Source organism: Aegilops tauschii, chromosome 4 (genome assembly GCF_002575655.3).
Source record: "Aegilops tauschii subsp. strangulata cultivar AL8/78 chromosome 4, Aet v6.0, whole genome shotgun sequence".
NCBI classification, from domain to species: domain Eukaryota; kingdom Viridiplantae; phylum Streptophyta; class Magnoliopsida; order Poales; family Poaceae; genus Aegilops; species Aegilops tauschii.
In genome coordinates this window covers 74,420,985-74,438,144 of record NC_053038.3, presented here as the reverse complement: position 1 = coordinate 74,438,144, position 17,160 = coordinate 74,420,985, and the positions used below count along the sequence as shown (strand labels likewise).

General features: G+C 49.9%; 1 protein-coding gene across 4 annotated transcripts in view; it reads right to left on the bottom strand.

Annotated features, from left to right (window-relative positions):
- Positions 1 to 6,335: 6,335 nt before the first annotated feature.
- LOC109743092 (SWI/SNF complex subunit SWI3C homolog) overlaps positions 6,336 to 17,160 on the bottom strand; it is a 31,965-nt gene continuing 21,140 nt past the window's right edge. For all 4 annotated transcript variants that reach the window (XM_020302173.4, XM_040386691.3, XM_020302174.4 and 1 more), the window contains exon 9: positions 6,336 to 7,091. In XM_020302173.4, the coding sequence (XP_020157762.1) occupies positions 6,606 to 7,091 (486 nt within the window). In that variant the 3' untranslated portion in view covers positions 6,336 to 6,605. The remainder of the gene's footprint in view (positions 7,092 to 17,160) is intronic.

Sequence of the window (17,160 nt, the reverse complement as noted above, 5' to 3'; positions counted from 1 at the left end):
TTTCAGCAAGATCAAATAACTATCATCCAAGAAGATCCTATAGGTTTAACTTGGCACAAACATTAATAAAAACATAAAACCACATCTAACCAGAGGCTAGATCAAATATTTATTCCTAAACAGAACCAAAAAGCAAAAAAATAAAATAAAATTGGGTTGCCTCCCAACAAGCGCTATCGTTTAATGCCCCTAGCTAGGCATGATGATTTCAATGATGCTCGTATAAAAGATAAGAATTGAAACATAAAGAGAGCATTATGAAGAATATGACTAGCGCATTTAAGTCTAACCCACTTCCTATGCATATGGATTTTGTGAGCAAACAACTTATGGGAACAATAATCAACTAGCATAGGAAGGCAAAACAAGCATAACTTCAAAACTTTAAGCACATAGAGAGGAAACTTGATATTATTGCAATTCCTACAAGCATATGTTCCTCCTTCATAATAATTTTCAGTAGCATCATGAATGAATTCAACAATATACCCATCACATAAATCATTCTTTTCATGATCTACAAGCATAGAATTTTTATTACTCTCCACATAAGCAAATTTCTTCTCATGAATAATAGTGGGAGCAAACTCAACAAAATAATTATCATGTGAGGCATAATCCAATTGAAAACTAAAATCATGATGACAAGTTTCATGGTTATCATTATTCTTAATAGCATAGAAGTCATCACAATAATCATCATAGATAGCAACTTTGTTCTCATAATCAATTGGAACCTCTTCCGAAATAGTGGATTCATCACTAAATAAAGTCATGACCTCTCCAAATTCACTTTCATAATTATCACAATAAGATTCAACATCCTCCAAAATAGTGGGATCATTAATTCCTAAAGTTGACACTCTTCCAAACCCACTTTCATCAATATAATCATCATAAATAGGAGGCATGATTTCATCATAATAAATATTCTCATCAAAACTTGGGGGACTAAACATATCATCTTCATCAAGTATAGCTTCCCCAAGCTTGTGGCTTTGCATATCATTAGCATCATGGATATTCAAGGAATTCATACTAACAACATTGCAATCATGCTCATCATTCACATATTTTATGCCAAGCATTCTATGTAATTCTTCTTCTAGTACTTGAGCACAATTTTCCTTCCCATCATTTTCACGAAAGACATTAAAAAGATGAAGCATATGAGGCAATCTTAATTCCATTTTTTTGTAATTTTCTGTTATAGACTAAACTATTGATAAAACAAGAAACTAAAAGATTCGATTGCAAGATCTAAAGATATACCTTCAAGCACTCACCTCCCCGGCAACGGCGCCAGAAGAGAGCTTGATGTCTACTATGCAACCTTCTTCTGGTAGACGTTGTTGGGCCTCCAAGTGCAGAGGTTTGTAGGCAGTAGCAAATTTCACTCAAGTGGATGACCTAAGGTTTATCAATCCGTGGGAGGCGTAGGATGAAGATGGTCTCTCTCAAACAACCCTGCAACCAAATAACAAAGAGTCTCTTGTGTCCCCAACACACCCAATACAATGGTAAATTGTATAGGCGCACTAGTTCGGCGAAGAGATGGTGATACAAGTGCAATATGGATGGTAGATATAGGTTTTTGTAATCTGAAACTATAAAAATAACAAGGTAACTAATGATAAAAGTGAGCGTAAACGGTATTGCAATGCTAGGAAACAAGGCCTAGGGTTCATACTTTCACTAGTGCAAGTTCTCTCAACAATAATAACATAATTGGATCATATAAATATCCCTCAACATGCAACAAAGAGTCACTCCAAAGTCACTAATAGCGGAGAACAAACGAAGAGATTATGTAGCGTACGAAACCACCTCAAAGTTATCCTTTCTGATCGATCTATTCAAGAGTCCGTAGTAAAATAGCACGGAGCTATTCTTTCCGTTCAATCTATCATAGAGTTCGTACTAGAATAACACCTTAAGACACAAATCAACCAAAACCCTAATGTCACCTAGATACTCCAATGTCACCTCAAGTATCCGTGGGTATGATTATACGATATGCATCACACAATCTCAGATTCATCTATTCAAACCAACACAAAGAACTTCAAAGAGTGCCCCAAAGTTTCTACCGGAGAGTCAAGACGAAAACGTGTGCCAACCCCTATGCATAAGTTCATTGAACCCGCAAGTTGATCACCAAAACATACATCAAGTAGATTACGTGAATATCCCATTGTGACCACAGATAAGCACGGCAAGACATACATCAAGTGTTCTCAAATCCTTAAAGACTCAATCCAATAAGATAACTTCAAAGGGAAAACTCAATCCATTACAAGAGAGTGGAGGGGGAGAAACATCATAAGATCCAACTATAATAGCAAAGCTCGCGATACATCAAGATCGTATCACCTCAAGAACACGAGAGAGAGATCAAACACATAGCTACTAGTACATACCCTCAGCCCCGAGGGTGAACTACTCCCTCCTCGTCATGGAGAGCGCCGAGATGATGAAGATGGCCACCGGTGAGGGATCCCCCCTCCGGCAGGGTGCCGGAACAGGGTCCCGATTGGTTTTTGGTGGCTACAGAGGTTTGCGGCGGCGGAACACCCGATCTTTTCTGTTCCCCGATGTTTTTAGGGTATATGAATATATATAGGCGAAAGAACTCGGTCAAGGGAGCCACGAGGGGCCCACGAGGGTGGGGGCGCGCCTCCCTACCTCGTGGCCACCTCGAAGCTTCCTTGACTTCAACTCCAAGTCTCCTGGATCACGTTCGTTCCAAAAATCACGCTCCCGAAGGTTTTATTTCATTTGGACTCCGTTTGATATTCCTTTTATGCGAAACACTGAAACAACGGAAAAAACAGAAACTGGCACTGGGCTCTGGGTTAATAGGTTAGTCCCAAACATAATATAAAAGTGTTTACTAAAGCCCATAAACATCCAAAACAGATAATATAATAGCATGAATACTTCATAAGTTATAGATACGTTGGAGACGTATCATCGCCCGCCGCCGCCGTAGACCCCCGTGCGCCTCTACTCCGACACCGTCGCGACCGGCCAGCTCCTTCACCGACCTCGCGGCCTCTTGCGATAGGCGGCCCCTCATGGCCGCCGTCTGCGTGCTGGCCCACCAGTCGATCTACGCCGACCGTCTCCGCCCTCTTCGACTGGGACACCTGCATCGCCTCCACCCGGCGGCCTCGCGCGATGTGGCGGCCAATCATAGTCGCCGCTCGCACGTCGGCCCCCCAATCGATCCACGCCACCCGCCTCCGCCGCGTCTGCACGACGGACCTGCGGTCTACCTCGTCGGCCTCGGCCCCGACGGCGTCAGGATCGTCGACTGTCTTAGCTCGGGCGCCGCTGCTACGTTGGTCGCCCGAGCCTCGCTGCTCGGGCACCGGCGCTGCTTTGGCAGCCCGGGTGCCGGGCGCACGACGTCCCATGTCGTCCGCCATCGCCGGCTTCATCTCGGACTCCTCCGCCACCTCGCTTCCACCGGGCGGCGTCCCCGACCTCGCGCGCGATCGGATTGATCACCCGCCCGCCGCCGCGAACCGCCTCATCTACGCCGTGCAACCGACCTGGCCCATCGGTTGCGCGCCTTCGCAGGCCCCGTGAAGACCGTCCCGAGTTCAGCGCGCCCCTCCACCGATCGAGCAACGGGCTGCCGCTGCGTCGCCCCGTCAGGCCGCAACGCCGCCACCCCGTGGTTCTTTCCTGGCTGCACCGACCCCCGTCACCGCTGCGTTCCTTCGGGCCATAGTGTCGCGGCCCGCGGTCCACCGCCGCCCCGAGGCCGTCCGCTCCAGGCCGTCCCGTGGCTGCACCGACCCTCGTGCCGCCACTGCGTCGTCCCATCGGGCCTTAGCGAGCGTGGCACGCGGTCCACGCCGCCGTCCTAAGGCCGTCCCCGCGGCTGCACCGACTCGCAAACCCGACGTTGCGTCGCCCCTTCGGGCCGCAGCGTCAAGGCCCATGGTCCCCGCCGCCGCCCCGAGGTCTTCCCGCCGTCGCCCCGACCCGCCTGCCGCCGCTGCGTCGCCCCTAAGGGCCCTAGCGTCGCGGCCCGCGGTCCACTTCACCGTCCCCGTGCATCGACTTCCCGTGTTATGCGCCGCGCCGTCTCCCTTGGCGCGGGAACGCCACCGTCCGCACCGGTGTTCGTCACGATGTTAGGGTTCTTCGCCTACTTCGAGCATCGCCGCCGCACTCCTAACCTAGCAGCCGCCGCCGCTCTTCTTCAGCCGCTACCGCCGCTACCCCCGTAGCCGCCGCTGCCGCCCGTCCAACCCCTTTGTCTTCATCCAGCACCAGCCCGTCGCCAGCGTCGCCATCATCTACCCCGACCCGCTTCATCTACTCCGACAACCGCGGGCGACATTGGCCCTGCGCCGATTGGCGCCGCAACCATCGTCGAGTCCTTCTCTGCTTGCCTCTCCGACTTCTTCGACATGGCGTACAGCTCGTGCAGGTCCCAGTCTATGAATGCCCGGTGCTGGCAACACCGATGCGTGCCTTTGTCCACGATGTGTCCCCGGACCTGGCAAGCCTGGTGCGGCGCTTCGTCAACTTCGTCTTCGTCCGTCTACGCATGCCCGGTGCTGGCAACACCGGTACGTGTCTTCGTCTACGATGTGTCCCCGGGCTTGGCAAACCCGCCGCGACGCGTCGTCAACAACATCTCCTTTCCGGCGCACCACTATTTCGACACCACTTACGCCCATGCTAACTCGGCGCCCCCTTGCGTCCGCGGCTCCACGACGACTTCCTCGACACCGGCCACCCCGACTCGACATCGACCACGGTGTTCTACGCACGGCTACACCACCCACGCTCTCGGCTACATCGACAAACGACACAAAGGGCTACCGCCTTGCTTGAGCAACCTCGTCGGTTTCCAGTCCAGCCACGACTACGCGATGCGTCGACCGTTACGACTGTGTGTGTGAGGGGGGGGGTGTCCGTCGGCTTGCCTTCGGATTCTTCTCCAGTCTCACCGTCCGCGTCGCTACCGTTGTGACTGCGGGGGGATGTTGAGTATAAGGATTATTAGCTGGTTCATGGGGCTGACTGGGGCGCGGACGCGCTGGTTCTTGACCTTGCCGGAGTGCACTAGGGACCGTGGAGATGAGCCATCACACGCTAGGAGCTGCGGCAGCGATGCCATGGCCGTTGCCGACCGGGTCAGCGACCGGATCAAACAAAGGAGGACTCGCGCGAGGCGAGCAAGGTGGGGAGGGAGTGTAAGCGGTGGGGTGGCACTCCGGTGATGAGCTCGCCAGCTGGAGCAATTTCGGCAGTCGAGTGCGCCGCAAGAGAACGGAGTGTGGGCGGCGGTGGACGTGTTGTGTGCAACACGCTCGAAGAAATGCATAAGAGGGTGAAGTGTACGTGCAGTCTACTAACGGGTGGGCCCTTTGTTAACTTAACGTTCCAGCAGACGACATTAGGTTTTGGTGCCACGTCAGCCTTGACAGCGGGCCCAACCTGTCATATTTCGCATTAAACGGCTCTCAATCGAGCGTTTAGTGCTTTCAGCAAACAATTACTCAAAATTGACGTTTTCGACATTTTTTATATGGAAACAGTGGTTTTTGGCATTGCCAGACGTAATTCTAGCGGTTTCTGGCAATTTACTCAACACAGGGTGAAGCGACTCCTAATTGAGAGTTTGGGAGCTTAAATGCTCTGGCTAGTGGTTCCTTGGAGTATAGTGCTTGGGAACAGTTCCAATACAGGTTGGCTCGATTCTGATACATCTCTGAACCATTGGTTTCGAGCTCTCCGAGAGTATATAGTGTCCGGGGCCGGTTCCGATACAGGCCGATATTGGCCGGACGTTAATCTTGGCTTCCTACGCGATACTCTGCAGCTTGACTTGTACTCCCTCCGTAAACTAATATAAGAAATAGTGATCTAAACGCTCTTATATACTTTAGTGATTTAAACGCTCTTATATTAGTTTATAGTTTACGGAGGGAGTACATCTAATATTGTTTGGACACTGACCATGGCTTTCTGTGTGATTCTATGCGGCTTGACTTGTATACCTTAGGTTTCGGGTCCCAACAGATTCTTGAAGATCCATGGCTCCCTCATCAACCTTACCGCAGACGTGATTCCAAAATGGCATAAAAAACTTCTGGACCGATTGATTTCATTGCATTTCGCGGCAAGCGATGTAAAAGTAATCTCATCAAACAGATTTCACTGCATTTCTTCGACCTGAGTCAACTTTCAGAATTGGCATGTATGTTGATCAACTTGGTTAGTCCGAGAAAATCCGCGGTGGTTACTAAAATATTAATATTTTATGAACACTTGTCCCAGTTTTCGTTGTGATTACTCAGTTTCAAAAATACTAAAAAGTCTGAATGTTGTCGAATAAAAGTCACTGTTCACCAAATCGGTTGCATTTTCTCTACTGTTGGCGATAACTGGTCCCTTGCTGTTTAAAAAACACAGGGTACGCTCTCCCACTCCAAGGTCTTCTGCAGACCGTAAAACAAACGGAGCTCTAATCATAAATACACACGGTCAACAGAAAATGTCGAACAATTGAATTGCAAAATTGAGATGCCTGTAAGAACAATATAAAGCTAGCTAACAAAGTTGAGCTTGTGAACTATCTATCCTAGAGTAGTGTTTCCTGAAGACGATGACCTCAACAGATGAGGATGGTGATTTGGAGTTACCGAACCCGGCATTGCACCAGAGCTGAACATAATGTTCGGCGCCTGTGCAACTGGCTGAGTCTGGATAGCCGTAAACGGTAAGCGAGGCCCAAACGAGAGCATCTGTGGCCGCCGCTGCACGAACGGCATTTGTGGATGCCCCTGCCCCTGCATGTAATTAGCGTATGCCGCTGGTACCGTGGCTTCAGCCATGGAGCGTGGCATGGCCAACGGTCTAGGGCTTATGTTCGTTGGATTGGGTGACATAGTGCTACCACCACTGGTGGGCAGACTAGTTTCCGGGGGATTTGAGCAGGCTCGCATCGCCTGGATACGGCCAGCTGAAATCCTCTGCTTGGCTCTCTCCACTTGCTCGCATTCCTTCAAAACCAAGGTCTCGACTTCAGCAAACTGCTTCAGCTTTAACTCCAGCCTCTTCAACTGCAAGTTCAGTAATTGCAGACGGTATCAAAACAAATATGTAAGCATCAAAACTTCCAAAGTAGCTTAGGAACTAACTGTGATAGATGGTAAGAAAAATATTGATCATGAGTTTAACTTTCCACCCTTGTTTCAGGACATTAAAATGTAGGCATGAGGACAAAAACCTTCAAAAACTCTTTAGATTTCACCATCGAGCACCTTCTAGACAATTAATACAGCTAAATGATTATTGTATAGGAACATACGAGGTAATAATATTTTAGGACTTCTGTGCCAAGTTCGACTTATTAACAGATTTAGATGTGTTTTGTTCACTGGCTATCCCTGGGTGGGATATAGTGGGCCAGTTTTTAGTTTGTTATCACCTGTTTCGTCGAGAGGATGAGGGATAGAGACAACCACATATATGGATTACACCCTCCAGATGCTGGTTGAGCAGACCTGGAAATTTTGCCGAATGAGGACGACCACCCGCACTCGCTCCGCTCGTCGCCGCTTGCCTCACATGGCTCGCTCCGCTCGTTGCCTCACGTGGAACTTTCTTTTCCCATTACATCACACCCTCCCCCAAAACCGAACCCTATCTCTTCTCCTCACCCTCTCATTTCTCTCGTGTGGCGGCGGCAGGACCTAGGGTGATGGTGGTGGCTGGACATCAGCTGCGAGGGAGATGCGTCTTCACTGGACATCTTCTCTTGAGTAAGCAGACATGAAGGTTGTGCTTGCTTCGACGTTTGCAATCACCGAGGACGGAGTGGAAAGATCCCACAGGTAGGTCACCAGAAGTATGAACGTCCAACTCATGGCAGAGGCAGGGGATATAACAGAGGGGCAAGTGGCAGAGGCAGGACTGCTAGAGGAAGAGGTGGATACTTGAGAAACTCAGGGGGGCAGAGGGCACACATGGCAGTTGAAGGGGACACTCGGACGTCAAAGGCAAAGGAGTAGATGCTGACTATGGAGGCTTTGAGCACTGTGGCTCCACTGATGAAGGTAATCCGGAAAAGGCACCTCTTGCTACTAATGAGAATGCTCCCCAGAGTGGGTCCTACACTCTGGAGCATCTAACCATGTTTGTGAGTAAATCGTGTGTATTTGAGTCTTACAATAAGCATCCTCCTGCTCACAAAGGCACGATACAAACTGCTGATGGTACAAAACAGCCTGTCATAGGGGTTGGCACAGTAAAGTGCACTTCAACCATCTCCCTACTCTTAGTTTTACATGTGCTAGCTTTTCTTGTCAATCTGGTCTCTCTCAGTGCTCCAATTGATCAAATAGATTGTCGTGTAATCCTTGAAAACTTTGGTTGCGTGATTCAGGAGCGACAGACGAGGCCAGCGGTTGGGACTGGCACCAGGCGTATGGGGCTCTGGTATATGGACCAGGAGGTGCAGCCGGACTTGGTATGTGCAACAACGATGGAGGACAAAAGCAGGCGATGTCCATCAGTGTAGGATGGGACATGTATCTTTTGATAAGATGTGTAGAATATTTCTGAATGTTATGTGTGGGGTAGGCAAGGGCAAGTTGACCTGTGATGCTTGCGAATATGCTACACACACAAGAGCCTCATATGTGAGTTGGCTTAGGATCATATTTCCTTTTATGCTTGTTCATTCAGATGTATGGACTAGCCCGATGATGTTAGTGAATGGAATGAAATATTTTGTTACCTTTATTAACTGCTATTCTCGTATGACTTGGATTTACTTGATGAGTCACAAGGATGAGGTGTTCAATTGTTTTCAGAACTTTTCATGCCTGCATGCAGACTCAGTTTCAGGTGCAGGTGAGATCAGGACTGGTAATGGCACGTAGTATGTGAACAACACCTTCGGGGCATTCTTGCCTGACCAAGGTATCCTTCATCAAACATCTTGGCCAGACCCCCCCCCCCCCCCCCCCCCAGAATGGAGTGGCAGAAAAAAGAATCGACATATTCTTGAGGTTGCTCTGTCGTTGATGTCTACAATGAATGTGCCCAAGTTCTTGTGGAGTGAACCAATTATGACAGCCACATACCTGATCAACAATACTAGGTATACAATGTATGGACACCATCAAGAATACTAGGCATGAAATCTCCTAGTGAGTTGATGTTTGGAGAAACGAAGTTTGTTGTTCCCCCAAAGTTGTTTGGCAGTACTTGTTTTGTTCGAGATCACCAACCTTCTGTGGGAAGTTAGATCCGCAGGCAGTGAAGTGTGTTTTTCTAGGCTATTCTTCAAGTCAAAGGGGTATAAATGTTGGTGTCCCTCTGAGAAACGCAGGCTTGTCAGTATGGATGTCACCTTCAGGAGTCTGAACCAGCTGACAGATCTAAGTTTGTTGTTTGCAGAGCTTCATCACTTACACTCTGTGAAGGATGGTCAAGTGAGGGAGCAGGCTGCGTCTCACACTCAGGGTGATTCTGTGGGCACTAACACTGATGACGATGTGCAGGTTCAGGTCCAGCCAATAGTGGGTCAATTCCGATTGGTACTCTCACTGATGATGATGTGCAGATTCAGGTCCAGCCAACAGTGGGTACAATTCAGATTGGTAATCTCAAGCTTCCTGTTCAGGATCAGTGGCAGAAGATTCCCCTAGTGTACTCACGACGGCAGCCACAAGTGCATAGCTCATCTGACACACTCCTGGTATACTCACGACGGCAGTCTCAAGTGCAGGGGGAGCAGCAAGGTAGTGATGCAAGCTCATCTGACACAGTGAAACTGCCTATTGCGTTGCGAAAGGAGACTCGTGAAGCTGCAAGAAAGGGTGAAGTGGCAAGGAAGGCTCTACCACAGGATGATGTTTGTGATGACCATGACATTTGTTGCCTCTCTTCAAACTGTCCATCCCAAAGGATTGGAAGGCTGCAAAGCAAGATCCAAAGTGGCGTGTAGTGATGATAGAGGAGTTGGATGCATTGAAGAAAAACAAGACGTGGGTGCTAACCACATTGCCGGCAGAAAAGAAAACAGCGAGTTGTAAGTGGATCTATACCATTAAGAATCCTGAGGGAAAGGGAACGATATAGTCAAACTTATGGAATGGACTATGATGAGACGTTTGCTCCAGTGGCAAAGATGAACACATAAGAATATTGGTTTCCTGTGTTGCAAACTATGGGTGCAAGTTGCATCAACTAGATGTCAAGAATGCCTTCTTGCATGGTGAGCTGCAGGAAGAAGTGTGCATGGAGATACCACCAGATTTTGGTACTTCAGTGACCACAGGGAAGGTATGCACGCTCAAGAAATCCTTGTTTGGGCTGAAGCAATCACTGAGGGCATGGTTTCATAGGTTCAAACGTGTTGTCTGTGGTATTTGGGCCGAAGCAATCACCGAGGGCATGATTTCATAGGTTCAAACGTGTTGTCTGTGGTATGGGGGTATGACGAGTGTAACGGTGATCACACGATGTTCTATACACACTCTAATCGGAAGATCAGCATTCTAGATGTTAGGAATATGCAACTTGTATTCCCATGAGGCCATAGGCCAGTATATATACATGTACAGGTGCAGTAAATATGCAGAAAACCCCTTATGCTGGTAAATACAAAAGGTTACATGGCTATATATATATAGTACTCTAACATCCCCCCTCAAACTCATGGTGGATGAACAACACTGAGTTTGGAGAGATAGAAGCCATGCTGCGCTCTAGTCTAGGCCTTCGTAAAGAAATCCGCCAACTGTAACTCGGAAGGCACATACTGAAGAGCAATAACCTGATCCTGCACACCAGCGCGCACATAGAAAGCATTAACACCAATATGCTTGGTGAGCTCATGCTTCACAGGGTCGCGCGCAATGCTAATAGCACCTGTACTGTCAGACGAGTATAGTAGGTAGTGACAGAAACACCAAAGTCCTGAAGTAACCACCGTAAGTCACCTCTGCCGTCAAAAGAGCCATAGCTTGCAACTCAGCCTCTGCACTCGAACGCGAAACCAGAGCGAGGAAAGAACAGGCGGTGAGAGATCGTGCCTCGAAGATATCGAAGAACATGAAGGAGGTGACTATGGTGAACCGAAGTGGGGGCGGAGACAAACTGACTCAGAATATGGACCGGATAGGAGATATCAGGATGAGTGACAGCTAGATAGACAAGACTCCCAATAAGATGACGATAACGAGTCGGATCAGGCAAAGGGTCACCATCAGTATCACAAAGGTGAACATTGAGCTCCATAGGAGTCTCAACAGTGCGCTCATCAGTAAAAGCAGCACGAGCAAGAAGATCCTGGATATACTTTTCCTGGGAAATAGAAGCGCCATCAGAGGTAGAAGAGACCTCAGTCCCAAGAAAGTAGCGAAGACGGCTAAGATCAGACATAAGAAACTGCTCACTAAGGCGAGCCTTCACAAAGACAATATACTCGGGGTCGTCACCAGTGATGATCATGTCATTGACATAGAGAAGAAGAGTCCGACCACGAGCTGAGAGATGGACAAACAACGCTGGATCATGAGCACTCGCTGAGAACCAGCGGCAGTCACCATAGAGGCAAAACACTCAAACCAGGCGCGAGGGGCTTGCTTAAGGCCATAGAGAGAGCGACGAAGACGGCATACCATGCCATCAGGAACAGAATACCCAAGTGGGGGCTGCATGTAAACCTCCTCACGCAGCTCACCATTAAGAAAGGCATTCTTAACGTAAGCTGAGATACAGACCAGTGGCAGACAGAGGCCACGGCAAGAAGTGTGCGAACAGTGGTCATATGGGCCACAGGAGCAAAAGTCTAATCGTAATCACGACCATGCTCCTGCTGAAAACCACGAGCCACAAGACGAGCTTTGTAACGCTCAAGAGAACGATCAGAGCGAGTCTTAACCTTGTAGACCCACTTACAAGTGATTGGACGAACACCAGGAGGAAGAGAAACAAGGTCCCACGTGCCGGTATGCTCAAGGGCAACAAGCTCCTCTGCCATCGCAAACTGCCATTCGGGATGAACAACAGCTTGACGGTAAGAAGTCGGCTCAAGAACAGCAGCACCAGCGCTTGGAAAACCAAGGCGATCAACTGGCGGAAGCGGACGAGGACGCAAGCCATAAGTAGGCCGAGAGGAGGAAGAGGACACATCAGAAGTAGATGGCTCATCAGTAGATGCATCCACGACACGTGGACGACGAGTATAATACTGAGGAAAAGATGGAAGAATCCGATCCAAGGTAGACTCAGGGGATGGAGACGAAGAAGTCGCCGGGGATGAAGGTGCAGAATCCGGTGACAGGCAAGGTGAGGAAACCATGGGAGATGGTGATGGTGGATCGACAATAGGATGGATAGCACGACGAATAGACAAGGGTTCGATAGGAGTGATAGGTGTGTTAGGAAAAGTGAGGAAAGAGACTCATCAAAAGTCACATCCCGAGAAATACGCATCTGACGACCGATAGGATCCCAACAACGATAGCCCTTATGCTCATCACTATGCCTAAGACACACTCAACGGACTAAGCGCTCAGTTTGGTGCGTTCACGGGGGGCAAGAAGAACATAGCAAACGCAACCAAACAAACGAAGCGCCGAATAATCAAGAGAACGATCAAAGAGACGCTCCAAGGGAACACCACCTTGTAGAGCAGCGGATGGCTGAAGGTTGATGAGATAGGTGGAGGTGGAGACAGCCTCGGCCCAAAAATTAAGGCAGAAGAGAGGCGGCGATCATCAACGCACGAGCCGTCTCAAGAAGGTGACGATGCTTTCGCTCAGCCACACCATTCTGAGCATGAGCACCAGGACAAGAGAACTGAGAAAGACTCCCCTGCTCAGCAAGAACACCAGGCAACATCTTGGAAATATACTCGCCAGCAGAGTCAGCAAGAAACACACGAATGGGCAAAGAGAACTGTGTGTGAATCATGGCAGCAAAATGCTTATAGATAGACAAAACCTCACTGTGAGGTCATAAAATAAAGCCAAGTATAACGAGAGAAATCATCTATGAAAATAATATAGTATCGATGGCCCCCTTTCGAAGCGAAGGGAGCTGGACCCCATACATCAAAATGGACTAAATCAAAAGGACGCTGAGACACTGACTCACTAGTGGGATAAGGTAACTGAATCTGTTTGCCAAGCCTACAACCCTGACACTCTAAAGAGATATCTCCTGAGACAGACCCCAGAAGACCTCGACGAACTAAAGATGACAAACGAGAACCACAAAAGATGACCAAGTCGATGATGCCACTGCTGGAAGGAGCCGGTAGCTGAAGCGACAGAAGCGGATGAACTGGCGATAGTGGTGGCAGCAGAAGGAACATGAAGCCAGTCTAACTCCCAAAGACCCTGAGAGTCACGGCGACGAGGGCCAGCCCCAACCAAAGTGTGCGTGGACGATTCTGAACAGAACAAGAGTCAACGTCAAGAATGACGCGACAACCAGAATCAGCAAGTTAACCAGCAGAAAACAGATTCATGGTAAGTCGAGGAACATGAGCCACATCAAGAACATAATAAGAAGAAGTGGTAAGATTGCCTCGACTAGCAACAGAAAGAGGAGTACCATTAGCAGTGAGTACATGAACAGGAAAATCAAGCAATCTAAGAGAGGACAAACTGGAAGAATGAGAAGACATATGAAAAGAAGCTCCGGAGTCCAGAACCCATGGGGATATACCTGACTGTGTAGATGGTGGTTGCTCAAGGCGGGAAGCATCAGTCACAGAACCTGCAGTACCCGTCAAAGAAGAACCTGAAGCGGCAAGTAGACGCTTAAGTCGCAGAATATCCTGTTCAGTCAAGGCGGTGGCTGAAGATGTCGAAGTAGGAGACATCCTTGAAGATGATGTTCGCGCCTTGCGCAGCTGACGCTTCTTCTGCAAGCACTGAGACTCAACATGACCATCCTTGTTGCAGTAGCCGCAATGAGGACGAGAGCGGCCCTGACCGCTAGTAGGAGTGGGCAATGGCGGTGGAGCACTGGAGCCGGAAGGAATCGGTGCAGCAGGCAGCATAGCAGGAGCTCGAGTAGCGAGCACAGAGAGAACCTCAAGTAAACCAGCACCAGATAAGCGAGTCTCCTCATCACGAATCTCAGAAAGTGCCTCCATGAGAGAAATACGGCCACGAGCAAACAACTGAGCGCGTTGGGGCTCAAACTCCTTACGGAGCCGAGACAAGAACTCGTAGACACGATGAAACTCCAAATTAGCTCGCAGAGCCTGGCAACACTGACAAGTACGACAACCAGCAGCGCGAAGAGAATCAAGCTGACGCCAGATAGCAGAACTCTGTGCATAGAAATCATCAACGATGGAGTCACCCTGCTGAAGAGCATGCTCCTGGCAGACCACAGACAGGTATAAGGCATCACCAGAAGGCTGATAGCCCTGACGAAGACGGGTCCACATCTCAACTACGGTAGAGAGGCCCAGGAACTCAGAGGCAAACTGAGGCAGAACACTAGCAGTGAGAACAGCGGCGGCACGAGCATCATCATCAAGCCACTGAGTGTAAGCAGACAAAGCCTCATGATAAGTGTGAAGAGCCTCCTCATAAGTCAAAACCTGCTCATCATAAGCACGAACGGCAGCATCAGCAGCAAGCTTAGCTGCATCCTTCACAGCCTGATTAGCATCCGCAGCAAGAACTGGTGGCGTCGGCGGAGTAGGGGCCACAGGAGGAACCGGACACGGCGGACAACGGACCTCGCCAGAAAGAACGCCCCAGAGACGAATGCCATGCATATGAATGCGCATCAAGCCAACAAACTCGATGCAGTTAGTGCCATCAAAGATCAGCGGGCAACGAGGAACTGCAATATAGCCCGGTGTAGTAGACATTTTTTTCTTTCTTTTTTTCTCTTTTTTTTACTGAAAACTATGCAGCCCAGCAACGAAACAGACGGCGGTGGATTAATTCACCTGATGCAGCAGGGGAACGAATCCGGCGGCCGGCGGCGGAGATCGGTGGGTGGCGGGATCGAATACGACTGGATCATGGGCAGAACCTGGCGGTTGGATCGAGACTTTGGCTGGATCGGGAACCGCCCGCTGGATCAAGACTTCGGGCTGGTGGCTGGATCGGGACGTCGGGAGGAGCAGCAACCGCCCGCTGGATCGGGAAGTTGGGCGGTCAGCGGTTGGATTGCCTAGATCGGGGCCTGCCGAACTGCTGTGTCATGTGGAGCGAACGAGCGTGAGCGTCGGCGAGAGAGAGAACACGACGCGATAGCAATCGGCCGGAGAAAATAGGAGCGGCGGCCGACACAATAACGGGATCAAAAAAGCACAAGTTGCACGTGCTAAAAAAAACCTTAGCTCTAATACCATGTTAGGAATATGCAACTTGTATTCCCATGAGGCCATAGGCCAGTATATATACATGTACAGGTGCAGTAAATATGCAGAAAACCCCTTACGCAATGGGGTAAATACAAAAGGTTACATGGCTATATATATAGTACTCTAACACTAGACACTTTGATCGAAAGATCACCATTCTTGCAGTTTATGTGGATGGCATTATCATCACTGGAGATGATAAGGAGAAAATAGAGAGATTGAAGGGGTGCCTGAGCAAGGAGTTTGAGGTAAAGGATGATGGATAAGTCTGTGTACTAGGGTCGTTGTGGGGCTGCAGCACATGGTCCTTGTGGCAGTTAGGATAGAGTTCCTGACCATCAAGGATTGTTAGTTAGGATAGCATCTTAGACTGGCATCTTAGACTAGCATCTTGGACTGGCATCTTAGCAGCATCTCAGCATATGCTTGGCTGGCTAGCAGCCTATAAGTATGTAACCCCAACCCCTCAGGTTGGCATGGCATTGTGTGAGAAATAAACCAATGAAAATTGTCCCAACTCTCCTAGTGTCATCCACAACTATCAATGCTCAGGTTCAAAGGTCTAACAAGTGGTATCAGAGCCAAGTTATCTTGTACCATGAGCATTTCCTGTGAGCAGCCTAAGTCGATAGCAGCAGCTGCTCCGTCTGTCTCTGGTTACCTTCCTCCCTCTGGACTGTCGAGCAGCAGTTCGTCTTCAATAGCCTCCTCTTCACGCAACAGCCCCCCTGCAGCAAGCCATGTCTGCAGGTCGCTCTCAGCACACGGCTACCTCGAGCATACGACGTCGGCAGGAGGCCGAGCGCGCCGTGGCAGAGGAGCGTGAGCGAGCAGCTGTAGCAGCAGCTGCTGCGGCAGCAAGGGTGTCGAGGCTGGCTGCAGCAGAGCTGGCAGCAGCCAGAGCGGAGGTAGAAGCAGCCAGGGCGGAGGTAGAAGCAGCAGCAGCAGCACGTGAGGCTACGGCGGATGCCAAGGTACTCCACAGCGGCTACGGCAGCTCCAACAGCTCTGCGCCTGCGGACGACGGCGCTGACGCAGACCACGCCAAAGTGGCACTAGAGCGGACAGCGCAGTGGGCAGCCGAGCACGCCCGCGCTCCAGGTGGAGGTGCGCACCGCGACGGCGGCTGCAACGACCAGGACCGCGGCCTCTACGAGGTCCGGACTGTGGTCAGGGATGTTGGTCCCAGTGCTGGGTGGCCTACCCTCACTAAAACCAACTACGTCAATGGGCCGGGATCATGAAGGTCAGGCTCCAAGTGCGGCGCATGTGGGAGGCAGTCCAAGAGAGCAACGTCGACCACCAAGAGGACCGACGGGCGCTGGACGCCCTCATCGCCGCAGTCCCGCCCGAGATGCAGTTCTCGCTTTCCAGCAAGTGGACTGCCAAGGAAGCTTGGGACGCCATCGCCGCAGCACGCATCAGCAGCGACCGTGCTCGCAAGTCCACTCTGCAGGCACTTCGTAAGGAGTGGGAGAGCCTGGCTTTCAAGCCAGGTGAGGACGTTGATGACTTTGCTCTCCGTCTCAACACTCTGCTGCAGAAGTTGGTGAAGTTTGGTGATGCCACCTACACCGAGGAGAGAGCTGTCGAGAAGCTTTTTCGGTGCATCCCCGAGAAATACAAGCAGATGGCTCGGTCGATCGAGTCTTTGCTGGACCTCTCCACGATGACAATCAGGAGGTGATAGGTCGCCTCAAGGTCGTCGACACCGACGAGCCACAGCCTTCCTCGGGGCCCATCACCACCGGCGGGAAGCTGCTCCTAGCTCGGGA